The sequence below is a fragment of the Theobroma cacao genome, chromosome 5, assembly GCF_053813885.1.
Source record: "Theobroma cacao isolate CCN51 chromosome 5, ASM5381388v1, whole genome shotgun sequence".
In the NCBI taxonomy this organism is placed as follows: Eukaryota; Viridiplantae; Streptophyta; class Magnoliopsida; order Malvales; family Malvaceae; genus Theobroma; species Theobroma cacao.
The window spans coordinates 39,056,731-39,084,621 of record NC_142643.1 but is presented as its reverse complement, the minus strand read 5'-3'; the positions used below and the strand labels follow the sequence as shown (position 1 = coordinate 39,084,621).

Here is a 27,891-nt window from a genome sequence, read left to right as displayed (position 1 = left end):
GGCAGTTCCTGCACTATTCTTGTCGTGTCGCATTGACCTCCGTTTCGTTGGCCATCGCATCTGTTACCAGCTTTATCTACCCAAAACAGAACTTTCGTTCTTAGACTTTGTTAAATACATCTCGCTTTGCTCTGTTAGCCCCTTGCTTATGTTGGAGAATTAATTGCTGAACTAATCTTTTCAAGAATCCATCTCTTCTTCAATCTCATCAGTGAAGGTGAAGAAAGGGGAAATTCCTCTCTTTTGAGGAGGTACGCCACTGAAACCCCTTCCAATTTTAGGTCCTTTGGTTTCTTTTCATTGCATTGGTGTTGCGTGCTGCATAAGAGGCTTCTCTTTCTGGTCGTTTCATTGTAATTTTCTATTCTGGTTTTCCTTTTCCTCTGTCTTCTTTTTTTTTTTTCAGTTTGCTTCTCACAACTTATAGAAGGAAAAAAAAAAAGAAAAACAAAAGAAAATGGAGATCGTTGTTGGCGTTGTTAGCTCCATTGTCACTACAGCTGCAAAGTACACCATCTCTCCCATCAAAAACCACTTCAAATACCTTTGCAATCATGAGAACCAGGTCCGGAGCCTCAAGAATCAAGTTGAGAGCCTGAAGGATGCAAGGCAAAGGGTACAGCATTCTGTTGATGCTGCTATGAGAAACGGTGAAGAGATTGAACACGATGTCGACAGGTGGCTGACTACTGTCAACAAGAAGATCGCTGAAGAAGTAGAGAAAGTAATGCAGAATGAAGACAAAGCAAAGAAAAAGTGTTTCCTTGGCTTGTGTCCTGGTTTCTGGACTCGTTACATGCTTAGCATGGAAGCCGAAGAGGAGGCGAAGGCTGTCGCTGAGCTACTCGAACAGGGCAAATTTGACAGCGTTTCGTATCGTGGAGGTCCACAAGGTACCATGGTCGCATCTGTTAAAGGTTTCGAAGCATTCGAGTCAAGAACGCTGGTTTTGAATGGAATCATTGACGCACTGAAGGATGCTAGTTTCGGTGTTCTAGGCGTGCACGGGATGGGTGGCGTTGGCAAGACCACGCTAGTCAAAGAAGTTGCTAGACAAGTCAAGGAGGGCAAGTTATTTGATTCCGTAGTTATAGCAACCGTAACTCAGACCCTTGATGTTAAGGACATTCAAAACCAAGTTGCAGAGCAATTGGGTTTAAAATTTGAGGAACAGAGTAGGGTTGGAAAGGCACTTAGACTACGAGAAAGATTGCAGAAAGAGAAGAAGATTCTTGTTGTTTTGGATGATATTTGGGAAAGATTAGATCTCGAGGAAGTTGGGATTCCTTTTGGAAATGAACATGAGGGATGCAAGATACTGCTAACGTCTAGGCATCTCGATGTTTTATCAAGCGGGATGGAAACTCAAAAAAATTTTGTAGTTGGTCTTTTAAATGAAAAAGAAGCCTGGGACCTGTTTAAAAAGATGGCTGGTGACTGTGTTGAAAGTTGTGATTTGCAGCCTACAGCTATCGAGATAGCAAAGAAATGTGCAGGACTGCCAATCGCCATCGCAACTGTTGCAAGGGCTTTGAGAAACAAACGTTTGTTTGAATGGGAGAATGCTTTGCGTGAACTAAAGAGGCCTTCATCAAGAAGCTTCACAGGGCTTACAGCGGATGTATATTCAGCTTTAGAGTTAAGTTACAGTTGTTTGGAAGATGAGGAAGTTAAGTTCACTTTCTTGCTTTGTAGTTTAATTGGTCATAATGGATTCGTTCAAAACTTGTTGCAATGCGTTATGGGTTTGGGTTCCTTTCGTGGTGTCAACACAATAAAAGAAGCAAGAAATAAAGTATTGACAGTGGTGAGTAAGCTCAAATCGTCTTGTTTGTTGCTTGATAGTTATAACGATGAACGGTTTGATATCCATGATGTTGTTCGGGATGTTGCCATATCAATTGCATCAAGGGACCACCATATGTTTGTGTTAAGAGATGGTGATGTGCTAAAAGAGTGGCCCGATCAGGAGACAATGAAAACTTGCAGTGTGATTTTCTTAAGTTCTCCCAATATCAGTGAGCTTCCGGATGAGTTGGAGTGTTCACATCTTTCCTTTCTCTTTATGAACAATGATGGTTCAGTGAATATTCCAGCCAACTTCTTCAGGCGAACAGAAAGACTCAAAGTCCTACATTTGGCTGGAATGCAGTTTCAATCTCTACCTGCGTCAATTAATCTCCTAACAAATCTTCACATGTTGCGTTTAAATCGATGTGCACTGGAAGACATAACCATAATTGGAAAGCTCAAGAAATTAGAAATCCTTAACCTTGCACGCTCAGATATTAAAGCGCTTCCCAGGGAGATAGCACAATTGACTGGGTTAAGGTTGTTAGATTTGAGGCATTGCACTGAACTCAAAATCATCCCACCAAATATCTTATCCAATTTGTCCAAATTAGAAGAATTATATTTGGAAGATAGCTTTGTTCAATGGGAAGATGAAGCACTTGGTAGTGAAAGAAGAAATGTTAGCCTTGAGGAATTGAAGCATTTGTCTCATCTAACTACTTTGTATGTTGATATTCCGAATGCCCAAATAATTCCAGAATGCCTTTTCAGTGAGACATTAGACAGATACAAGATTTTTATAGGTAATGGTGCATGGGAGAGGTTCGCCAAGTACAAATGCTCAAGAACACTGAGATTCAAGCTAGATACAAGCATTCACTTGGATCATGGGGTGAAAATATTGTTGAAGAAGACAGAAGATTTATATCTAGATCAACTTAAGGGTATCAAGAACGTAGTTGCTGAGTTGAATAATGGTGAAGATTTTCCACATTTAAAGAAACTTCACATTCAAAATGGTTTGGAAGTCCAGTATATAGCAACGGAGAATACTCAGTTTTCTCAGTTACAGTCCATGACACTCCAAGATCTACCACGGCTCATTGGCTTTAGCTCCGAAGAGAAGACGAGTTCCACATCCCAGCAGGAGCAGAGGAATACAAGCACCAAGCCACTTTTCAATAAACAGGTATTTATTTATTTATGGAGCATTCAATGGCTTAATTACAAATTTCACATATATATAGGTTTCGCTTCTCATTCCATTTTCGAACTTGAGCTTTTATTGATATTTGGTAACGACATCAAGCAGTATTCTACTTCAAATTCTAGTCCCTACTCTCTTATTTGTTTTGTTAAGCGTCTTTAATTTAATTAATTATGAAGCTATGGAAACTAAGTAGAAACTCTCTCGATGGCCTTTATAGCTTTTACCAGGATAAATACTCCATAATTCTTCTATATTAAATATGTATCTGTGTACCTTTTAGAATTAATATATTCTATATTCATCAATTATTAATGAGATTGAGCTACATTGAAAATTTATTGTGATATATATATACACACTTAAAGTTAATCATTAGCATTACTATATATAAATGCGTGAACTTCAAAAGTATAAATAGAGAATAGTATATATACATTTGATAGTTTATTATCTTAATTATTTGTCTTTAACTGAGAGCTTTTTTATTTATTTTCTTATTGGCATGGAAGTCCTTATTAATGTTAACTTTCCATAATTGATAATTTTTTATCAAATTAAATATTGTCTAATTTTTAATTTATTAATTTTTTATTACCTTGAAAAATGTATTATAATATATTGTAATTTACATATTAATTATGAATTTTTTATTAAAATAAAATACTATACATTAATTTATTTTTTATTAGAATAAAATACTATCTTTAATTAATCATACTTTTTTTACAAGCTGCTCTGTCTTGTGTGTAAAGCTCAAGCTAGCTATCATATGCACCTGATAATTGCATCAATTTTAAAGATTATTAATTTATATATTAGAGTCAAAGATAAGGTCCACGGTGACATCAATTTTAAGAGAAAACAAGTAATATTAGAGTCATATTTTATAGAGATATTTTAATTGAGTCGTGTATATATAAAATTTTAATGTATAAGGAGATTATCAATTTATATATCAAGTAGAACCTATGGATTTTTTTTTTTTTAAATGTATTATCTTATAAATTTAGTAAATTATTAATTTACCACATTAGTCTCAAGTGGAGACCAAACAAAACTATTATTTAATTGAGATTATTAATTTATCAAGTATTAATTTATAAAAGCTATATTGTATTCTATAACTACGAACAAATATTCAATATCTTAGGATAGTGATTGATTTTTTCATAGAAGTCTCATTTTAAAAAAACATAAAACAAGCAATGAGATCTAGACAATTCAATAAATTTAGTTTTCAAATAAATTCTGTAAAGATAAAAGTAACTAAAATATAAATTTAAAGCATCTTTTGTATGTATGTTCATCTATGAAAAAGAATTTACTACTACAACTAAAATTTCCATAGTATATGCTCTTAAAAATAATAAATAATTATATTACTATATTTATTTGATAAATAATATGATTTATCTTTTTTTGTGATAATAAATTAAATTTATTTTAAGTCGCATAGAATATAAGACTAACCAATTAATTTTAAATAGCTCAATAAATTGATTTCAGTTTATGTTGTTTAAAATAATTTGACAAAATGAGGAACCATAATATATAGAAAGTCATATATATTGTTAAATAATCATCAAAAGGTAATGAATTTTTTTTAAAAAAAAAGAGCTGATAAACAATAAATATTTCATTAAAAAATCAATTATGATCCAATGATAAGCAAGAAAAATGTTACTCTTTCTTACTAATAAAAATTAATTCATATATTCATATAATACACCATATGGAAGTTAAGTTATAACTGATAAATATTAATAAAATTTAGTCTAAGATTAATGATTTAATTAAAGTTTATTACAAAGTGATATACCTCCACAAGTTATTCAAAGACCAACTTAAATTTTTTTGTAAGTAATTCGGTTTTGTTTGTGGCATGAATGTTATACTCATTTTTAGTTTTTGTTATTTATAGGTTATTTGTCATTGATTACGGAATTGTTTTTTTTTTTGTAATTATTTATAAGTGCTTAATAATTACTCTTATTTTTTATGCAATCGATAAATAAATTTATAATTTTTCCTTTTGTCATTTTCATATTCTTCTGCCTTTAATGGACAAATAATTTGAGTGTAGACCTTGAACTTATGGGGCAAGTATTTTAACAGGGAGTGTGGGTGGCGGTGTTGAATTAGAAATTAGAAGCCCAAGTCCACCCTACCTAATTTGCTCCATCAACAAACGGCAATGCTTTTATGTTTTTCTTTTAATTTCATTATTAGTTAAAGTTATAATTCTAATTTCATGACGATCTATGAGAAAAAACTTAGTTAATACATTAATTTCACTATAAACGTCAAACTTTTTATTAAGAGAGAAAAGGAAATAAAATTTTGAATTTGATAAATTATACATATGAGGGTATTTAGATCATTCAATTTTAGGACTTTTGGACTTCACAATTTAAAATATAGATATATATTCTCTAGATTTTTAAGGATAAAGAATCGTACTTGTGTGCAGATTGTGTTCCCTCAGTTGAAAAGCTTGCGATTGTCCTCAATTAAAACCGAAAGGATATGGCACAACCAGCTTTCAGAAACATATTGTTATTGCCTTCCCAATTTGAAGAGCTTCATCATTGAGGACTGTGATCACTTACAACATCTATTATTACCCTCTGTTGCTAGAAGCCTGATTCATCTCGAACACTTTGAGATAGTGGATTGCAAATGTTTAAGAGATATAATATTTACGGAGGAAATAACAGAAGAACAGGAAGATGTAATTTGCTTCCCTCGATTAAACTCCCTAAAAATAAAGTATCTTTCCAATCTCATCAAATTTGGTTCAGGAAATTATAATATTGAGTTCCCATCACTGAAAGTGCTGGAGATTGAGAACTGCCCTATACAAGAATTTATTAGCGAATCTAAAATGGAGGGGAAATATGAGTCAAGTATACAAGCTCTGTTCAATGAGAAGGTGAATTATTCTCTCACTGCTGTCTCTTGTTTTCCTTTCTCCTTGCTTTTTTTGCCTTAGTTTCATGAACTAACTCAAGTAATTCTTATTGGCACGAATTATGTAGGCTGCATTTCCTAGCTTGGAAAGGATGAGATTGTCCAGCCTGAGAAATGTAAAGATGATATTCCATGACCAACTTCCAGCAGGTCCTCTAGATTCTCAACTAAGGGAATTGGATATTAAGAATCTACCACAACTGAAGCATGTTTGGAATAAAGATCCCCAAGGAAGTCTTACCTATCAAAATCTACGAAAGGTAAGGGTTTGGCATTGTGGGAGTCTGAAAAATCTATTTCCTGCATCAATAGCCAAAGATCTTCCCCAACTCGAAGATCTAACAATAATATGTTGTGGGGTGGAGGAGATTGTGTCGTTAGGGGAAGGACTGGAGCAGCCGGTTAGGTTCAGGTTTCCTCGAGTGTCTTCACTGGAGCTTACATACCTAGAAGAATTGAAATGTTTCTATCCAGGGCAACATACAATAGTCTGGCCCATGTTGAAAAAATTGAAGACAGATTGTTCTACTTTTATAAAGATAGTAGCTTCAGAACGTCCTAGCATCCAAGAAATGAATGAGAATGACCGACGAGAATCCACAGAAGGACAACCACTTTTTTTAGGGGAAGAGGTATTATTCTGAGCCTTTACTTTTCCTTTGAAAAAACTAAAACACGGTCACATGCATGGCACATCCATATCTATCACAAATTCATAATTTTGAAATTTGAAGTATATATAATTTAATAAATCTTTTAATTTGTCACCAATTTACTAAAAATAAATAATAAATTAAAAAGCATATGTAAAATGAAATGAAAAAACATGTATTAAATGAAATAAATTCACTTTTAATAGAATTTATATATAGCACCATCATTAATTCCAATTTTAACTTATAAGAACATTAAATTTGTACTGAAAAATGTTTTTTCCTACCAATAATGCAAAAAGTTTGATTCTTGAAATATAAAATTTACAATACACATAAGTAAAAATTTTTGAATTTTTTTACTGTATGTCAAGTAAACACACCTTTTAAAATTTTTTTAGGCATTTTTTTTATATGAATCACACTCCGTTTTAAAATTTTTATAACACAGTTTTTTAATTACGCTCTTTTTCATTTCAGTAGGAGCGAAGCCAGGGGACTGGCCCTTTGGCTTGTCAATGTTCCCTTGATAAATTCTTAGCTCTCACCTCCGTTGAATTTTCCATATTATCTGATGTCCCAAATTCCCACATTCTTCAAAAATACTGCATATGGTTTCTCCACTCTTAAAAATAATTTTTCTCATCAAACTTGAAAACTAGAAACTACAAGTACAGTATATTTGCAGGCATCCCAACACCTTGCAGGCAACAAACTCACAAAACCAAGTAAATCAAATTTGATAGCAAACAACAACAAACCCATTCTTAGTTCAATTGACGGTAAGATAAAGTTTATATACCTAGCTAACTAATGCCTATTATCGCATATAGTCAATCACATCCAAAGACAAGTTGAACCCAATAGAAACAAGACACATAAGCAAGAATGAAAGAAAATGTAATTTTAACCAATTAATGAAAAAATAATCATCTTATTATACATTTTATCTTGCACACAGCATAAAAATCATCTTATCTTTCTCTTAATATTGTTGTCTTATTATACCTTGTACCTTACACACAATGACATCTTACGATATTATTAAACATTTTGTTCAGATTAAAAATATCTTTCTTACACAAAAAATGAACGGGTTTATCTGAAAAATTTTTAGGAATTATTTATTTAAAAAAATTTTCAAATGAATGTCCAAGACACAATTTAATCATGTAATGTTTTATTTGAAAGATCTATATATTCATAAATTTAGATCGTCTAGTACATCTATTGAAAGATTATCCACTGTCTATGTATGAAAAAAAGAAAACAACTTTTTTTTTCGACCCTGTAGAGCAACATTGACTCTGACTTTTTCCCATTTGATTGGTTTCGAAGGTCATTCCCCAATTAGAGGAACTGCGGTTATCAAAAATTGATGACATTGCAATGATAAGTGATAATCAGTTTCGTGCAAACTTCTTTCACCCTATTAAAGTTTTCGCGGTGCGTGGCTCCAATTTTCCAATTGGTTTCGTCCAAAGATTGAACAATCTTGAAAATCTTGAGTTGTTTTGTTGTGACTTCAAAGATCCAGTCTCTTGTAAAGGCAATGTTGCTGAAAAGCCCGATGCTGGGACACTCTCACGAATTAGAAAATTAAAATTAGGTTTTTGTGAAAATCTTAGATATATATGTAAGAAAGCGTCAAAGTTAGGCCACATTCTTTCTAATCTGGAAACTCTTGAAGTTCTGTGGTGTAATGATTTGATAAATTTTGGACCCTCCTCAGCATCGTTTCGAAATCTCACAACTTTGGAAGTGGAAGGGTGCAACAAGATGATAAACTTAGTTACACCTTCAGTAGTCCAAAGTCTGGCACAAGTAACAAAAATAAGGATAGAATACTGCGAAAGGATGACAGAAATAGTTGCAAACGAAGGAGATGAAGCAACATATGAGAATGAGATCACTTTCAGCAAGTTGAAATATTTAGAACTCTATCATTTACAGAGCCTTGCAAGCTTTTGTCCAGGGAATCATACCTTTAAGTTTCCATCCTTGGAAGACTTAATTGTGAGTAGCTGTCCTAGCTTGAAGGTTTTTTCTCAGGGAGTTTCAACCACCCCCCAATTACAGAGAGTAAAAGAATCGCGTAATGATCACAGAGGGCGTTGGGCTGGTGACCTTAATACCACCATACAACAGTTGTACTCCGAAAAGGTATGAATTAATTCATGTTACTTCCTCCTGCTACAATTTATTTTGCAAACTACTGCTACAATTTTACTTTTCTGATTGAAATATTGCCTTCTTTCATTGTTTTAGAAATAAAAGATATTAGTTCTATAACTTTAAAGAAGAAGGTTTATCATTGTTATTTATATTTGTGATTAATGTTATGTTGTACCATATATAACTATTGCAATACATTGGGTTTGTTAGGGTGGATACCATCACCGATATTATTTGGAGCTCTCAGACACATTTTCTGAGTTGATGGAAATATGGAATAGGAGCCCTCAAGAGATTTTGAACTTTAAAAACCTTGGACATCTGGAAGTTTGTAATTGTAGCAGCTTGAAATACATTTTTACCCCCTCTATGGCTTTGAGGCTTAGGCAATTATGGACGTTCAAAGTAAAAGAATGTCCCTCGATGGAAGCAGTCATCATGGAACAGGGAGTTGAGGAGGAAGAAACGACAGATAAGTTCACATTCCCCCACCTCAAATCCATAAAAATTGAGTCATGTTCCAACTTGACAAGTTTTTATTTGGGAAGTCGAGCTCTTAAATTTCCAAATTTGCAAGTAGTGAGGATAGCGGACTGTCCAAGAATGAGTACAATTGCTTCTTCATCTTCAAGAGACAAGGAGAAAGAGGCGAGTGGTGATAGAAGTGAAAAATGGGATATTACTACAACTTTTTTCAGCGATAAGGTCAGTTTGTTAGCGAAGATTCATTTTCATATTTTTGCAAGATTTTATTTTCTTTTTGCTTCTCTTTTGTTTTTTTTTTTTTCATTTGATTGTAAGAAGAATTTGAATTTAACTTTTTAAGTAATATGATATATATATATATATATATATATATATTTATCATTATTCAATTTAAATATCTTGTTTTAATTTTAATTTATAAATATTTTTTAAAGTCTTAAATTTATAAAATAAAAATTTATTATTTTAATAATAAAATAATAGTAAAGTGAATAGATCAAGCCAAGTTCAAGCTTGACTTTTAGAATGGGAGGTTTCATAGGTTAATTTGAATGACTCATGGACACTTCTATTAGAGATAGAGAAAATACTACTTATGGCAAGTTTGATGCACATGATGACGACAATGAATAAAGTAAGATAATGATCATCCTATCTCATATTTGTTATTTACTTAAAATGGAAGTATTAGATTCCAAATATTGGATGAGTTAACCTCCTAGTAATGGTATAGATAAGAAAGGAGATGATTAATTTTAATACCATAAGATTGGATGATAATTTTTGTAGGTCTCCTACTTTCATCTCTAAAAGTAACATACATAAGCTAATGGTAATGTGCCACATGTCATTGTCTAATTGGCAAGTCCAAAATGTCACAGTTTTTGGTTTCTTTTTTTTTTTTTTTCTTCTTTTTGCTTTATTTTCTCCTTTTTCTTTTTCTTTCTCTCTTCTCTTTTTAGGTCAAATTCAAAGTAGTAATTCTTTTTTTTTCTCTTTTTGACGTAAATAATGGTTTAATTGTTTTCTTCTATATACTGTCTTGTTTTGTTATTTTTTTTCTCGTTACATGAAAATGAAAAATAAATAAAAATGTAAAAGGATAGAACATGAAAGATGAGTTTTTAGATAAGGAAAAATGTTTTAGGTGCTTTGGTTTTTATATAAAATAAATAAAATTTTACAATTTTGTGCATCCTTGTTAGACTAGGACTAGTAAACTATATAAAACAAGAACAAAAAAGTGGAAAAATATAAAAAAGTGAATACAATATTGGATGAATTTTGACACTTGTACTTAATAGTGGCGTTCCACAAGTTCTCAAACACACACGTTCGCAGCTGGTGAATTATTTTTTCTTATTTAAATTCCACAAAGTCATGAAGAGAGTAATATAAATAAGTATATATATATATATATATATATATATATTTAGTCCATTGATTGATAATAATCTTTATTCATATTGCATACTTTTTTCTTATAAAAAATAAGAGTTACCTCAAGTTATTTAAAACATAGAATATAAATCTTTTGCTTATTGCTTTTTAGTTGTAGTTTTCATTTTTAGTTAATCTTTTTTTACTAAGAAGTTTATTATGAACTTCATCTAAATCTTGATTTCATTCATTTTAATCATCACTTATCAGTAGCATGCCCCTCTCTGAAATCATTTCTTCCAATTAATTTTTTTTAAAAGAAACGAAATGTTTTTCATACCATGTGAATTATGTCTGCAGGTTGTGTGTCCCAAATTGTACAATTTGAATCTGTCCTCAGTTAACGTTCAAAAGATATGGCATATCCAACAACTAGCATCCTCTTTTCATGTTCAGAATTTGGGATGGATTAAGATAAAGGGCTGTCACAATTTGAAATACCTGTTTCCATCTGTCATGGTAAAACATTTTGCGCAACTCCGTCACCTTTCGATTTTGGACTGTAAGATCATGGAAGAAGTAATCCTCATGGAAGGATTGACAGAAGAAGAAAGGATGAGTAAGATGTTGTTCCCCACTCTAGATTTCCTAATGCTCAAAGACCTTCCCAAACTCAAAAGATTCTGCTACGAAACTGACAATGAATTCCCCTTACTGAGAATGCTAAACCTAATAAACTGTCCTATATTGAAGACATTCACCTCTAACTCTGTGATTGACGAAGTTGGAGATGAACCTCAAATTGATCAGAATGCGCAAGTTGGAGATGAACCTCAAATTGATCAGAATGCGCAAGGAAATAACTCGGCTCTCTTTAATGAAAAGGTGATTTCTTCTTTTGTTTTTCCTTTACCATTCTTTTGTCCATGAATTCTCCTTTTTGTTGTGGCATTTCTTTTATCTGTTAATTCAACCATGAGACCTTGTTTACGTTTTTTTTTTTCTTCAACACTTCAAATTTGTTATTTCTTTCCTATTTCATTTATTAACCCAACTAAATGAATTTTTTAGGTGATCTTCCCTGGGCTAAAGACGTTGACAATCAAAGCTATGGGGAGCTGTAGAAGGATATGGCAGGATCAACTCACTGTGAATTCGTTTTGCAAACTAAATAATATATGGGTTGAAGGATGTGGAGCACTCCTAAATACCTTCCCTTTTAACATGATGGAAAGACTTGAGGAACTAAACAAGTTGCAGATTGTGAATTGTGATTCATTAGAGGAAATATTTGAGCCACAAGCACTCATTGCTAATCAATCACATGCAATAACAGCTACTCAGTCTATTGTGGTAGAAACAGAGACTAAGTTTGTATTTCCCAAAATGACGTATCTTCGACTTGATAAATTGCCCAAATTGAAAAGTTTTTACTCTAAGACATATGTCACAGAATGGCCATCATTGAAAAAAATGAAGGTGATTGAATGTCACAAAGTAGAGATATTTGCTTCAAAATGTCCTTGCTTTGGAGAAACGCATGTAGCAAGTCAGGTTAAAATCTCAAATCAACAACCCTTGTTTCAGGTCAATGAGGTATGAACACAAAACTTATAAAACTCTTTCTTTTATTATTTAACCAATTTAAACTCTTTGTTTTTGTTTAACACACATGTTTTAATTATTTAGGCTACGTTCCCTATCTTAGAAGAATTAAGCTTGAAGCAGAACGATACTATGAAAGGGACATGGCATAGCCAAGTACTCTCAACAAAATGTTTCAGGAAACTAAAAGTTCTTGAGCTCATGTCTGTTCCTGAGAAATCAACTGCTCTTCCATATTGCTTCATTCAGTCATTACCAAATCTTGAAAAGCTTGTTCTGAGTGATGCTTCCTTCTATCAAATATTCTGGTCTGAAGAACTCAGTGATGAGGAAAGACATGCGTCGTCACTCACTCGGTTAAGTGAATTGAGGTTGTCTAAACTTCCAGAGTTGACAAATCTCTGGAAGGAAGGGTTCCAACCCATACCAGCTTTCTGTAACCTGAGAATTCTTCAAGTGCTGGAATGTGGCAAATTAAAGACTTTAGTGCCATCTTTGGTGTCTTTCAAAAATTTAAAAAATCTAGAAGTTTCAAGATGTTATGGATTCATAAATTTGATAACATGCTCAACAGCTAAGAGCTTGATGGTACTCGAAAGAATGAGCATAACTGATTGTGAGATGATAGAGGAAATCATAGCATGTGGGGGTGATGAAATGCAAGGTGGTATTGTCTTTACCCGACTGAAGTATTTGCAATTAAGTTGTCTACCAAGTCTAGCAAGCTTTTGCTTAGGGGATCACAACTTTGAATTCCCAGTCTTGCAAAAGGTGATTGTAAGAGAGTGCCCAAAAATGAAGATTTTCTGTCAAGGAGATTTAAGCACACCAAAGCTGAAGCAAGTGCAATTGACAGAAGATGAAGAAAAAGGGCGGTGGGAAAATGACCTTAAAACTACTGTAAAACAGATGTTTGAAGAAATGGTATGCCTCAATTTAAAGCATTTTCCAATGTTTTTCTAGTTTTCATCAGCTGCCTTTGCTATAATTCTACCCACTGAAGCTATAGACATAAAGCTTTTAACATCTTTTTAATAATGAAAATTATTGCAAAATGTAGTTTGGTGCCTTTCACTACATTGCTAATTGGTTTTACCTTTCAATATGTTGTTCCTCGTGATCACAGAATGTCCAAAATTCTGAAGTGGCTGAGGTTATCGTATAGTTGCCCAAGCTGGAATAAGGCAATATGCATGTTTTGGTGTCTGTGAGACAGGCTCATTTTCCTTGAATTGAAATCCATCTGATGGTAATTAAGTACCTGTTCCAATTTCATAATTTTTCATTTGTCTACTTTATTTCATCCATAATGATAAAATTGCAATTTATAGACCGACGGTTGAGATGCCTTTTCATTGCAGATTGAATTGTTCTACTGAAGAATGAATTAGCTGCCTAGTTGTCGGCCAGCGTCCTTGGAATCCAAAAGGTTATTTCATTTCGTAACTTTCAGCTGTCGGTCTTATATGGCCAAAAAGAAAACTCAGCACTGATTTTTCTGGTGCACAATGCATGGCACTGCAACCTACAAATATGTATTATTTTTTTTGTAAACGCCGTCAGCCTATTATGATTCTCCTGTTTTCATATAACCATTTGCCATCTTTGATACATTTGAATCAAATATATGATAATATATGCTTTTGCAGGTATTTTTTATAGTTTTCTCGTATGGTACATATTAAGAGTCCAAGGAAGACAATGGGATTTGAACCTTGAATCTTAACATTCAAAAGATATGGCATATATCCAACAACTAGCATCCTCTCTCTACGTTCAGAATTTGGAATGGATTAAGATAAAGGGGTGTCACAATTTGAAATATCTGTTTCCATCTGTCGGGGTAAAGCATTTTGTGCAACTCCATAGCCTTTCAATTTTGGACTGTAAGATCATGGAAGAAATAATCTTCATGGAAGGATTGACAGAAGATGAAAGGATGAGCAAGATGTGGTTCGCTCAACTAAAATTCCTAAAGCTCCAAGACCTTCCTAAACTCAGAAGATTCTGCTATGAAACTGACAATGAATTCCCCTTCTTGAGAGAGCTAGTCCTCACAAACTGTCTTGTATTGAAGACATTCATCTCTAAATCTGCAATTGAAGATGTTGGAGATGAACCTCAAATTGATCAGAACGCACAAGGAAATGACCTAGAGCTTGATAACTCCGCTCTCTTTAATGAAAAGGTGATTTATTCTCTGGTTTTTCCTGCATACCATTCTTTTGTCCATGAGTTCTTTTTATTGTGGCATTTCTTTCATCTGTTAATTTAACCATGAGACCTTATTAAGGTTTTTTTTTTTTTCACTAACGATGAACTTTCTTGAAGAAGGCCTCTCATGTTGCTTCAAAGCAACCCTTCCACTCAAATGAACCTTCTTTTCTCAAAGCTCTAGCAACTGTTGCAATGTCCACTGGCAATCCTGCACATTGTTTTGGCTACCTCCATTGATACAGATCGCAACTCAGGACTTCAACATTGTTCCCCGCCATCTTCTTAAACAGGTCACAAGCTTGATTTTTGTTTTCTCAAAACACTGATTGCAAAAGTATTCTTAGCATCCATCCCATTGGATAGAACATTATGATCTCTGGAAGTCAGCAGCATCTTGCATCCATTGTGTTGATCTCCAAAAGGAATTTCGACTACCTCGAGATCTAGTCTTGCCCTAATATCATCTAAAACAACAAGAATATTCTTCTTTTTCTTCAATCTTTCGCACAATCAACATGCTCTTTGTAAAAGCAAGAGACGACCGGATACAAACTTAAAAAACGGATCTGATTCATGGATGTAATGTATCCACATTTTTTTACAAAGTTACATGGTATGGTGATAAGGCTTATCTACATTTAAATTTGAACAATACAATGATGATCAGCACGATCCTATTGAATTTAAACATTTCAAGTCTTGAACAACTGCCATAGATAGACTTTGCTTTGAATCTTCACCTGCTTGAATGGATAAGTGCTTGAGTACTCGAACCCTTGCTGTCAAAGTCGATAAGACTTATTTTGCGACTGTAATGAAGGCTTAGCTTAGCTGCTGTTGTCTTAACCTGCCTTGGTCATGGACCAGCAGTTGCTTAGCTAGTGGTGCAGCAGACTTCTGCTGCATCAGATGGCTTTGGTGAGCTGCTGGTTGAGTTCTTTGACTGCTACTTAGATGCACTGCTTTGTTAAGAGGAGTTAAAGAGATGAGATTTTTCCATTGTACTCTTACTACTGTAAGCTTTTCTTCCAGCTTTAAAGCCAATAACTCTGCAATTTGGTCTTGAATGTTCAGAATATCAGGACTTTGAGTTAAAGCTTCCCTACCACCGAAGCAAATATCTCAACCTCCTCAACTTGCAACTTCCTCGACTAGTGTGGTCTTGCTCACCTCCCATCCCACACACCCCTATCAGGCTGATGGTAGAAGCTTCCAAAGCCTCCATGATCCTGTCAAAAACTGGCTTTCTTGATTCGAAGGCCTCAAAATTTTTGAGAGATGCAGTCACTGTGCCTTGTGGAACATCAGGGTATGATACTCAGTTAAATTCACCTTGTTGGATAAGCTCATCAAAAGTACTGGCTCTTTCTTAGAACAAAACAAATGTAGGTGTCTACATTTACAGACTCGTAAAAGATATCTTTAAGCTAATTAGATTCAAGTGCTGTAATTTACCTAGAAATCAATACAGACTTGCACAAATAGCAGAACTTCTAATACATTATCTTTGGGAAGGGAAATATTTTCCTGGCACCATGACATAATGGGTAGTGTTGACCATTCGTCCTGCGATCAAAAAGTGCCAGAACCATCTGTAAAGCATTTGTAACAACGTGAGCACAAAGCTAAAGCAGCCAAATAATGTTTTTCAAAAGAATACCCTCTTACCATCTGACCCAATGGAAGTTCTAACAAACATGAGCTTCAGTGTCTCACAAAAACATAGAAGCATTGTCTTGATTGAACTTGGGGTGTGAGGAACAACCTTCCTCCTCTTTAGAATTGGAGACATTCTGTAAATATAACAACATCACAACAAACAAGAAATCAATTGTTACAAGAACTGCCCATTTTAAGATAATTCTATAAACAGGTTTGACATAACTCTTATTTTGTCAACTACTGCTGCAAAATAAATAAGATTACTTCCAATCAGGCAGGCTCAACCCTCAGGTCTATACAAATTTTGCTTTGGTTTCTATAGAATAAAGGTTAATGTTCTAGTTTTTGCAATGTGATAAACTTTATCTTCTATCAACTTCATCCTAGGTAGTTTTATTGTCAGATAAAATGCATTTACGCATGTCTAAATGAGAGTCTGCCATATGTTTTCAGATCCCCGTTAAATGCCTGAACAAAACTGATGAATTACTTTTGAAAGGAGAAAAAGATATTTTTCAGTTACATTCGTAGACATTCTATAGCTAGTGACATGTTGTAACACAAGAAGCAATTGCATTTGAGCAAGCTCCAACTACTCAGATCAAGGCTTTAATAGGGTGGGGAGAGGAAAAAAAAGAGTAAGATATGTTGAAGAAGGCATACCATTTGTATGAAGATCTGTTCCATAGTTGTGTTTAGATTTCCATCCCAACGCTCTTCATCTTCAGCAAATTGAACTCTCTGCATATTGGGTGTGCTCAACTCTCCTTGAGAGAAAATCTTCATCTTTGAACAGTTTCTGACAGTAACATTTTCCAAGGAAGGGAATAGAAAGGAACATTTCCCTGAGCAGAAGCTTGATAGGCTCGGAAGATTACCCAGTTCCAAATACTTCAGTTGGGAGAAAATGATGCCATCCTTCACTTCACTTGCACAAGCTACAACTTCTTCCATCATTTGGCAATCAGTAATACTCATTCTTGCGAGATGCACCATGCTTTTAGCAGTTGGGAGTGCTATTAAAGTTATAAATCCATGGCATTTTGATACTTCCAAAGTTGTCAAATTTTCAAAATACACAGAGGATGGCACTAAATTCTTTAATTTTCCACATCCCATCACCTCTAGAGTTCTCAGGTTATAAAAAGCATCTCCAAGTGGTGTTTCTTCCTTCCAGAGACATGTCAGCTCGGGAAGTTCGGATAGCCTTAGTTCACTCAACAAAGCAAGTGCTTTTGCATGTTCTCCCACACCCTCACGTCCTTCACATTGAAATATTTCATTAAAGGAAGCTTCACTGACAACAAGCTTTGCAAGATTTGGTAATGACTGAATGAAACAATCTGGGACAGAAACTGCATTGAAAGGAAAGCTTATGAGCTCAAGCCCTCTTAGTTTGCTAAAGTATTGTGTTGGAAGTTGTCCAAGCCATATCTCCTTCATAATGTCATTCTGCTCGAGAATTAATACTTCAAGATTGGGGAACGTCTCCTGAGAAATTAACAATATGTTAAACAAAAGTAAAGGTTCGAATTGGCAAAGGATGTAGAACATACTTGCAATCCCAATGAACCATCTAAAGGTCTAAATCTCCAAATGTTTATTATAAAAGTAAAAAAAGGAGAACAGCTACACTTCAGCATACTGATGCAATAGATATTTGTGAAATAACAAGAGAAAAAAAAAAGGAAAAGTGGTGCAGATTGACCCTGACACAAATGACCATGTAAAATGTAACACTGAAAATTCATCAGTACAAGCTAAATATTTATGGTGTTCATACCTTACTGACCCAAAACAAGGGTTGTTGAGTAGAGATTTCAAGTTGGCTCTCTCTTTGCACTTCTTGTAAGTTTAGATACTCCCCAGCGAATATCTCTACTTTGCTGCATCCAATCACTTGCAATTCTATTAATGACGGCCATTCTGTAGTATGGATCTTGGAGTAGAAACACTTCAATTTGGGAAGTGTAGAAAGTCCAAGGAATGTTACTTTAGGAAGTACAAACATGATGGTTGATTGAGTAGCATTAATCACATGTGATTCATAGGAATTGAGCTCATGAGCTCCAATTATTTCTTCTAATGAAGCACAGTTCCATATATGCAGTTCTTTTAGTTTGTCAAGTCTTTCCATCATGTCAAACGGAAAAATATTCAAAAGTCTTTCACAATTTTTCACTAAGAGGAAATTTAGTTCACAAAATGAATCCACAGTGAGTTTGTCCTGCCAAATCTTTCTCCAGTTCCCCATGCCTGCAATTCTCAATTCTTTTATTCTAGGGAATGCGACCTGCAGAATTTATTTACTCATGTTAACAAGGGAAAATAAATCATACTTAGATAATATACACAAAAGGGTTGGAAAAGTAACCAGTATGAAATCTTATTAAATATACTACTGCTATGAAAGGTGAAATTAATAGAAGTAAGAAAAGCTAGCTACAAGAATATACAAGAATACTGGAAGAAAATTAAAACTCATATATGGCAAAAAAGCAAAAGAAGAAATCACCTTTCCATTGAAGAGGGATAAAGCATCAACCTCTGACTTGTTTCCTTCCTCCTTTTGAGCCATCTGAGGTTGACCTCCAATTAGAGAATTGGAAATTAAAGTATTCAATTCAGGACAGTCCGCTATCCATAGTGTTCTCAAGAAAGGGAAGACAAAGTAATTTCCATGGCAGAATCTCACAAGTTTGGGAAGGCCTCTGAGCTCCAGTAATTCTAGTTTAGGAAAAAACATTTGTGATATCCTTTCTTTTTCTGTTAATCCTTCTAAGATGATTACTTCCTCCACATTCTGACAATTAATAATATAAAGGTCCCTGAGTTGCAAAAAGGTTTTTCCCATGGTAGGTAGAAATAGATATTTCAAACTGTGACAACCCTCCACAATCAAAGTCTTTAAGTTCTGAAGGTTAGAAGATGTTACTTGTAGCTGATCGTGCCATATTTTTTGAATGTTAATTGAACACAATCGCAAGTACTCCAAGTGGGGACACAATACCTGCAAGCACAATCCTCATTGCATGAACAACATTCTATTCTTTAATTAAAGGAAAGCAATGTGGCATGTTTCGTGAGCATTGAGGCAAGAAGAGCCTATAAACAAAGTTTAATTTAGGAACTGGGGTATTAGCCAGTCCACTGTAGCAAGTTAGCCACAACCTTTGGAGATTAAAATAAATATTTAATTATCCAACAGAAAAAAGATTCCAAAGCATTGGCATGCAAATAATGAGAAACAACGATGGTCAGCACTATGATTAAATTGGTTCTGGTACCAAAGTTGTGAACGATGGTCAGGACTCTTTGTGTTGTTATTGATAGGATAGAACCATGAACTATTCTCTTCAATGGATTTTTAGCGAGATTGAACCATAATCATGAAGCTGCTTCAATATTTGAAAAGTTTGGGTTTGTTTTTTATAAGACTAATTTATTTGCAGCCCAAATCAGGTCATAGGGCTATTGCAGCTTCAGTTTTTCTAGAAAACTCGAATAAACTTTATTCTAGTGTTGATTAAATGTTGTTTTTCTCTCAACAACCACAACTACAAAGCTAAATATTCAAAACTTTAAAAATTATCACTGCACAAATAAAAAAGACTGACCTTATCACTGAAAAAGGGTGCAACAGAGTCATTGGGGATTCCCTTTCCATTCCTTTTCATATATCCTCCGTCAAATTTCTCAGGCCCTTGCTCTCTGGAAATTGTGGATGCAAATGCAAATATCTTTGGACAGTCAACTAGAATAATTTCTTTCAGAGATGGACATTCCAATGGATTAATTCCTGAATAAAAACTTGTCAAGTTTAAACATGACTCAAGAGTTACGAACTGAAGCCAAGGGAACATGATTGTCAATGTCGCTGCTTCCTCTCCATCATTTGTAATAATGTGCTCCATCATGAGGCAATCTTTAACTTTTATTTCTTTGAGTTGCTGAAGATCCAAAGCCATGGAAAAGGTAAAAATATACTTCAATCTATTACATCCATAGACTTCCAAACTCTTAAGATTTTTGAAGTCTAAAACTCCAGGAAGATTCTCATTCCATAGCACCATTGACTTAGAAAACTCGGAAAGTACGCAATACTCCATTCCTTGGAATCCAACCTACAAAATTCAAATTATTATGCCACTTATTATATTACAAGAATAAATATCATAACAACAAAGAAATAAAATCCGAAAAACCCTAAAGTAAAGCAAAACTATTAAAAGAAAATGAGCAATCACCAATGGTTTTCAAAACAACACCGAGCAATAGAAAGATTAATTACAAGAGCCTTACAAGACAAATAATATTAGAGATGAATAACACTTGGTAAATTGATAAGTACCTGTTCTGTGTAAAGCTGTTGGATGGTGCTGTTGAGATCACCAACCCAAGGTCCTTTATCATCTTCGTTTGTTATTTGGACTCTTCTCAGCAGTGGGACATTTAGAACTCCATGACAAAAAACCTTCAATTCGGGACACTGGCTCACAATTATTTGTTCCAAAGATGGGAACTCAAATGTATGATTGCCTGAACAAAAGCTTGTAAGATTTGGTAAATGTTGAAGTTCCAAACATTTCAGGTTACTGAAAATAATGTCATAAGTTTCTTCATCTCCCGGATCTCCAACAATTTCTTTCATTGAAAGGCACTCTCTTATCCTCATTTTTTCAAGTCGCACCAGACTTTGGACTGCTAAGGATGTAACTAAATTTATCATTGCATTGCACTCCCACACATCCAAGGTCTTGAGATTTTGAAAAGATGACAAGGACAATCCTAAACCAATCATACCCCTACAGTTGTGAACTTCAAGAGTATCAAGATTTAGAAGAATGTGGTCTAGTCGTGAGTCTTGCTTCCATATATGTAGAAGATTATCAAGACCATCCAATTTTAAGGTTCTAATTTGTGAAAGTGTCCCAGCACGTCTCTCCAAATCTATATCTCCTTCAGAAGAGAATAGTTCTTTGAATTTACAACAAATCACCTCAAGCCTTTCTAGATTTTGGAATCTTTCAACGAAAGCAATTGGAAAAATAGCATTTTCATCATGATAGCAGAGCAACTTAAGGACTTTTACTCCAGGAAAAAGGCTTCTTGAAAACTGACTATGACGCATCATTGTAATGTCATCACAGTTTATTGACAATTCTTTAAGTTTAGACAAATCAGAATTACATTACAAACTTTACTTCGTTTAATGATATTTCATATTTTCACTATCCAATTGAAAATATTATGGACAGAACAAAGCAATGTAATAAATTAATCTATATTGGGAATATTAAAGTAAGTGAAAATGATGCAAACAATTGGACAACTTTCGAAATACCATATCATATAAATTCCATTAGTCAATCAATACATGCAATGCCTATCTAAGGATAAAATCTAAATGCTATGAAAAAAAATATAATTGCCAAAAAATGAAATAAAAAGATAAATAACTAGAGAAAATTTCTTCTATTGGAGCATGGGATGAGAAAATGAAAGAGAAATTGAAAGAAGGTGGTTAAGAACGTTCCTTTTTTCTTTTATATTTTTAGGAGATGGAGATGAGACTTGAGAATGAGTAGATATAGTAGGGGAGAACTTAATAAACAAAAAATTAAAGTACTTACTAATTAAATTAAGTTTAAAATTAATAAAGTACCAATTAATTGAATTAAACAGTTAAAGTATAAGAATGACAATATTCCCTTGATAATTTTTTATAAATCATTATGTAAAATTGTTATAGTTTTTCCAAAATTATAGTGAGAACTTACATTTGAATATTTAGAAAAAAGAATAAATTATTTCATACCTTTTCAATCAAGAAAAGTGGTGGTTGGATTGGGGATTCAAGTTGATAGCCACCATTCATTTCTTGGATGTTCCGCTGTTCTGTACTGAGTATCATTATGTCATTGCAATGATAGGTTATCAACTTCTTTAACATTGGCCACTTTGTTGTATGCTTTCCTGGGTAGAAACATTTTAGTTTTGGTAGGTTCCAAAGAATAAGGGAGGATACTTGATGAAACTCAAAGGTAATAGCCACTTCCGATCCTTCCTCCTTCGAAACAATCTCCTCGACCCCACTGCTATATATTTTAAGATCTTTAAGTTGAGGAAGAACACTAGCTACGAAGGGTGGAAACACATTCTTCAGATTCCAACAATCCCAAACATATACTATACATAGATTTTGAAAGGTTAAAATTCCCTGGGGATCATTATTCCAAATCTGCTTCAATTTTGGTAAATGAACAATATTTAATTCTCTTAATTGAGTGGTTACAACCTGTGTTTCTTCCATATTTAACCTTTGAAGGTCAAATACTTCTTCTAGTGAACCACAACTGGATATTTTCAGAGTTTGCAGTTGTTGGAATGTTCCCAATATGTTAGATGGAAAAACGGTCAGCAACTCATTACAGTGTTCAACTCTCATTTCTTCCAGTTTGCAAAAGGAACTTGCAAAGAGCTGGCTGTGCCATATCATCTTCATATTTCTTAAGTGGGAAATCGTCATTTTCTCCAAACTGGGAAATGCAACCTGTGTGTAGTACATGCCATTAAAGAGTGAAAAGATAATAAAAGTTATACTTCCTACAATCAAGGCCGAAATCAAGACAAAGAGAACATAAGTAGAGAAAAGAACATTAACAGTAATCTACCTTTTCGTCGAAGAGAGCTTGTGTAGAGCAACGTTGGTTGTCCTCCATCGTAGATTTGTACATGAATCCCTTAAATTGAGGGCAGTGCTCTATCTCCAATAGCTTCAAGGATGGGAATTCAATAATATGATTTTCTGAGCAAAACCCAATAAGATGTTGCATACTCTTTATTTTAAGAGAGTTTAACCAAGGAAATAAAACCATAGACTTGTTTTCTTCTTCTATATCCTCTGTGAATATTATCTCTCTTAAGCACTTGCAGTCACTTATCTCAAAGCTTTTGAGATGCTCTAGACTTCTAATCATAGAAGAGGATAATAGGCGTTTTAAATTGCAACAACCTTCAATGATCAAGCTTGTCAGATTCTGAAAGCAATAAGATATTTCAGAAAGCTGATTGTGCCATATCCGTTCAACGTTAATTGAGGACAACCGCAGGTTTTCCAAGCATGGAAACACCACCTACACACAAGTAATTTTTTTCTATAAAAATCTTACCTTCTTATTTCAACTAGAGGATAAAAAAGAAATTAAACAAAAAGAAACAGAAATTCTTCTTTTTGTGTATATATAATTACATAACACACTATGATGAAAAAGAAGGAATGATGCCTGCCATTCCAACTGCTGCGCCAATGAGCAGAAATTACTACCCATTCTCATTCAGTGTCTTTAATAGCAATTGAGTTACGATGAGTTAGTGTTAGAAATCATTGGTTTTTAGATGAAATTGCTCTAAATCTCAACATCAACTGGACCTCCTTCCTTCCCACTTAATTAAAAATAATTTAAAAAAAAAAAAACATGTTTAGCCGACAAACTATAGCGGATCCAGATTCAGATAACTGCTTCAACATCATACAAAGGGATTGTAAACAAAATGTTTCAAACAATGTCAACCTTAAAATTTCTCACACTTGTTTTCTTTACACATCGAATAGCATATAAAGAAAATGATGATCTGATCAAAAACAAAAAGGAAAAAAGGGGGAAAAAGGAAGGAAAGAGAGAAAGTGACTATCAATCAAATTCAGTTGGATCCCCAGGTTTCCAGTTTATTTCTTAAGCAGCTTATTTGAACTACAAATGAATTGTTGCCTACTATAATAAAATCAATTGGTTATCTATTCAATTCTTGTTGTCTCAATCTTTTAAGTTAGCTTACTACATTAGAGTAATATTAATCTTATCTTAAGATTAACCTATTCAAAACTAGACTAGGGAAGAAATTCTTGAACAAAAGATCTGTAGTGAAACCCTCACACATCTTACCACTTAAGCTAAACTCTCACATATAAATTTACAAAGAGAATAAGTATAAAACACGATTTTCTAAAGAATTACGGGAAATCTAGTTGAGCAAATTAATTCTGCAACTTATACATTGGCTTTATAACAATATAAGGGTCACTTAGCAAAAATAATGTGGGATTTAAGTTTAATTTTGAGAACATTGTTTGAGATGAATAAATCTAAATATTGTTAGAAATAAGACCAACAAATGCCATTTACTAAAAGAGGATAAATAAATACCTTTTCATTGAAAAGTGGAAATTCCAGTGGAGATATGGAAGTTAAGCCTCTTCTGTTTCCGGAGCAAAAGCTTATAAGTTGTGGTAGATCCTGAAGTGTCAATGACCGTAGTTGAAGAAACTCAACTTTATCAACTGCATCATTGTCATTAATGATATATTGAATCTCCAAACCATTTTGGATATGGAGATTTTTCAAATGTGGAAAACCTTCCCCATCTTCCAACTCATTCAGCCCAACCTTGACACCTTTCATTTCATGTAGGTGTAGATCTTCAGTTTTCTTCAACAACATTTTAGTTCCAAGATCCAAATCATCAATGCCTGAATCTAGCTTGAGGTTCAGAGTTCTCGAGTATTCATTCGTATCAAACCAATTCCACTTATCTCCTAAAAAGATGTTGTATCTTTCCAACTTTTCAAAAAACAAGTCCCTTGGCATAATCTTGGCATCAGGAATATGAACCTCTAAAGTGGTCAAACGAGACAAAGATTTCAATTCTGCAAGACTAGCATTGCTTCTTTGATTGGCATGTCCCTCCGCTTCCCATTGGACAAAACTGTTACCCATGTATAATTCTTCTAATCTGGACAAACTTGACAAGACATTCGGAGGGATCACTTTGAGTTTGGTGCAATCATGCAGATCTAATAACCTTAGCTGTGTCAACCGTGCAATTTCCCTCGGTAGTCTTTCAATATCAGATCCTATAAGGCTAAGAACTTTTAAATCCTTAAGCCCTTCAATTATGGCTATATCTCCTAGCACACAGAAATCTAGGCATAGTGTACGAAGATTTGTTAAGAGACAAATTGATGAAGGTAAGGAGGGAAGATGCATGTCAGTTAAATCTAGGACTTTAAGATCTTTCGTTTCCTTAAAAAAGTTATCTGGTATTCTTACAGAAGCATCCTTGCTACCCATATGGAAGAAAGCAAGTTGAGGACATTTCAACTCATCAGGAAGCTCATTAATACTAGCATAACACAAACTAATGCTACTGCACATTTTCATAGTATCTTCATCAGGCCAATCTTTCAGAACATCCTCATTTTTTAATACAAACACATGGTTGTTCCTAGAGGCAATTGCTAAGGCAACATCCGAAATAAGGTCATGCATATCAAAGCGATCAAAGGTGAAGCTATCAAGTAATAGACAAGAAGTTTTGAGGTTGCTCACCAATGTCAACAGTCTATCTCGTGCTTCTTCTACTGTGCCAACACCACTAAGTAAACCCAAACCCATGGTAAATTTCAACAAGTCTTGAATGGCAACATGGTGACCTAGTAGACTACAAAGCAAGAAAGTCTGTTTGAGTTCCCCACTTTCTAAATGATTGTAACTCAACTCTATAGCTGAGTATACATGTGCTGGTATCCCTGTGAAGTTTGTAAGAGAAGGCCTCTGTAGTTTTCTCAGAGCATCATTCCATGCAAATAAACCCTTGTTTCTTAAAGACCTTGCAACTGTGGTAATGGCGACCGGCAATCCAGCACATTTTTGTGCTACCTTAACTGCAGTAGACCACAACTCAAGATTCTCAACACTGTCCCCTGCCATCTTTTTAAAGAGGTGCCAAGCTTCACTTTCTTCCAAAACACCGATTGCAAAAGTTTTCTTAGCATCCATCCCATTAAATAGTACATCTTGATCTCTTGACGTCAATAGTATCTTGCATCCCTTCTGTTGATCTCCAAGAGGAATCCCAACTTCTTCCAGATCTAGCCTCGCCCAAATGTCATCTAAAACAACAAGAATCTTCTTCTCTTTCTTCAACCTGTCAGACAACCGACATGCTCTTCCAGTCATACTCTGCTCGTCAAACTTTAAACCCAATATATCTGCAATTTGGTTTTGAATTTTCTGAATGTCAGGTGTCTGAGTTACAGCTGCCATAACCACCGAATCAAATAACTTATCCTCTTTGACTTGTCTCGCAACTTCTTTGACTAGTGTGGTCTTGCCAACACCACCCATCCCATAGACCCCCACCAGGTTGATACTGGCATCTTTCAAAGACTCCATGATCTCATCAAAAACTTTCTTTCTTGAATCAAAGGCCTCAAACTCTTTGGCAGAGGCAGCCACTATGTCTGGTGGAGCAGCAGGGCATGATACCCTGTTAAATTCACCTTGCCGGAGGAGTTCATCAATAGTGTTGGCATCTTCTCCTGCTTTCTTGCTTAGCAGGTAACGAGACCTGAAGTTAGGACACAAGCCAACAAAACATTTGCTCTTGGCTTTGTCTTCGAGATCCTTCACTTCCTTCACCTCTTCATTGACTATCCTGTTCACTCTAATAAGCCAATTTTGGACATCCTTTTCTATTATCTCCATGTTCCTTTCAGCAACATCAACAGCATTCTGCACTCTCTCCCGTCTTTCTGTTAACATCTCAACCTTTTCCTCAAAATTCTCAACCTTTCTCTTATGGAGAAATATGTAACTTATAGGACGTTTAAATTGAGTGGCTATGTATTTGACAACTTCAGCAACCAGGTTGCCAGCGCCACCAGTAGCAATTGCGGCTTCCATTCTTTCCGGTGTTCTCTTTCTTTCTTTGGTTCCTTGCTTCCTTGCTTCCTTTTTCTCTTTTTTTTTTTTCAGTAGGAACCAACAGCAGGGCAGACTCAAAAAGGAAAATATTAATGAAAAACAGCAACCAAGCAACGATGACACCAAATGACTTAAATCAAATAATCAAAATGGTGAGAAATTAAAAAGGGTTTCACTCACTCGCCATCTCTCTTAGCAATCAGAGAGCTAACGAGAAAGTGTAGAATTAGTTAATGTGATGACAGAGAATCAAAAGGAAAGGTTCTGGCTTTTGAGGAATGCAAGAGGCATGCAGAAGCAGCAAATGGAAAAGTACCAAACCCACAAAAGGAAAAGAAAATCAAACCAAGTTACAGAAGACAACAGCTGCAAACGTTGAAGCATTTGTAAGAGTTTTGAGAATCAACGAGCAAAGCATATCTTCATGCATGGTCAGAACTCCAAAAAAGGAATAAAAAAAAAAAAGTCAACGTAAAGGAACCGGCTTGAGCTGGGATGAGTTGTCAAATGCGATGTCTCAACTAGACCAAATTCTTTGGACTGAAAAACGAAAATTTGACTAAAATTTTTTATATTCTGACAAGATGATTATGTTTGGGAGCATTTCCCATAGCCAGTGTATTATTAAATGTCCTATGTGGCAGTCAAAATGGTTATCAAAATTGAAAATTAAAAATAAAATAAAATATATGCAAAAATCATCATCATATTTGAAAATTATTTACTCCAATCCTCAGAACTAAAGAATAAATAAATAATCATCAAATTGGGAAATAAATTCAACATGATATCGATCAAAAATTTGTCAACACAAACAAAACCAAATAAGATTAAAGAAAATCTTGTTCTAATGGTGGAGAAAAGAGCTTGTCTTACCACTGCATCAGCTGACTATCTCGGCATCGGAAAGCTGAAATTGCCACGAATTAAGCGGCAGCTTCAACGCTTAGATTCATCCTTTCCACTTCCAAAG

At 34.4% G+C, this 27,891-nt stretch overlaps 2 protein-coding genes across 2 annotated transcripts; one reads left to right on the top strand and one right to left on the bottom strand.

Annotated features, from left to right (window-relative positions):
- On the top strand, positions 1–15,095 carry LOC18507145 (uncharacterized). Its single transcript, XM_088806937.1, has 12 exons — positions 1–2,983; positions 5,475–5,936; positions 6,043–6,606; positions 7,966–8,790; positions 9,013–9,507; positions 11,029–11,553; positions 11,740–12,264; positions 12,358–13,197; positions 13,400–13,522; positions 13,635–13,702; positions 13,923–14,461; positions 14,608–15,095. The coding sequence occupies exons 1-9, from the start codon at positions 458–460 to the stop codon at positions 13,436–13,438; spliced, it is 6,801 nt and encodes a 2,266-aa protein (XP_088663063.1). The 5' UTR covers positions 1–457; the 3' UTR covers positions 13,439–13,522; positions 13,635–13,702; positions 13,923–14,461; positions 14,608–15,095.
- Positions 15,037–27,891, bottom strand: LOC18507140 (uncharacterized). Its single transcript, XM_088806939.1, has 11 exons — positions 27,795–27,891; positions 24,360–26,991; positions 22,827–23,288; positions 21,969–22,705; positions 20,504–21,332; positions 19,770–20,276; positions 18,668–19,162; positions 17,936–18,445; positions 16,816–17,643; positions 16,159–16,283; positions 15,037–16,082 (listed from the first exon to the last, which is right to left on the bottom strand). Exons 1-10 carry the CDS (start codon positions 27,800–27,802, stop codon positions 16,203–16,205), a joined length of 7,089 nt encoding a protein of 2,362 aa, XP_088663065.1. The 5' UTR covers positions 27,803–27,891; the 3' UTR covers positions 15,037–16,082; positions 16,159–16,202.

What these genes read in the sequence shown, in the direction of transcription:
- LOC18507145 (XM_088806937.1), top strand. Translation starts at nt 458, where the DNA reads ATGGAGATCGTTGTTGGCGTTGTTAGCTCCATTGTCACTACAGCTGCA. An exon ending in AGCCACTTTTCAATAAACAG is followed by an intron (nt 2,984 to 5,474) that starts GTATTTATTTAT and finishes ACTTGTGTGCAG; the next exon opens with ATTGTGTTCCCTCAGTTGAA. An exon ending in CACTTTTTTTAGGGGAAGAG is followed by an intron (nt 6,607 to 7,965) that starts GTATTATTCTGA and finishes TTGGTTTCGAAG; the next exon opens with GTCATTCCCCAATTAGAGGA.
- LOC18507140 (XM_088806939.1), bottom strand. An exon ending in TTCCACTTTTCAATGAAAAG is followed by an intron (nt 23,289 to 24,359) that starts GTATTTATTTAT and finishes ACTTGTGTGTAG; the next exon opens with GTGGTGTTTCCATGCTTGGA. An exon ending in AACAGCTTTACACAGAACAG is followed by an intron (nt 20,277 to 20,503) that starts GTACTTATCAAT and finishes TGAATTTTGTAG; the next exon opens with GTTGGATTCCAAGGAATGGA.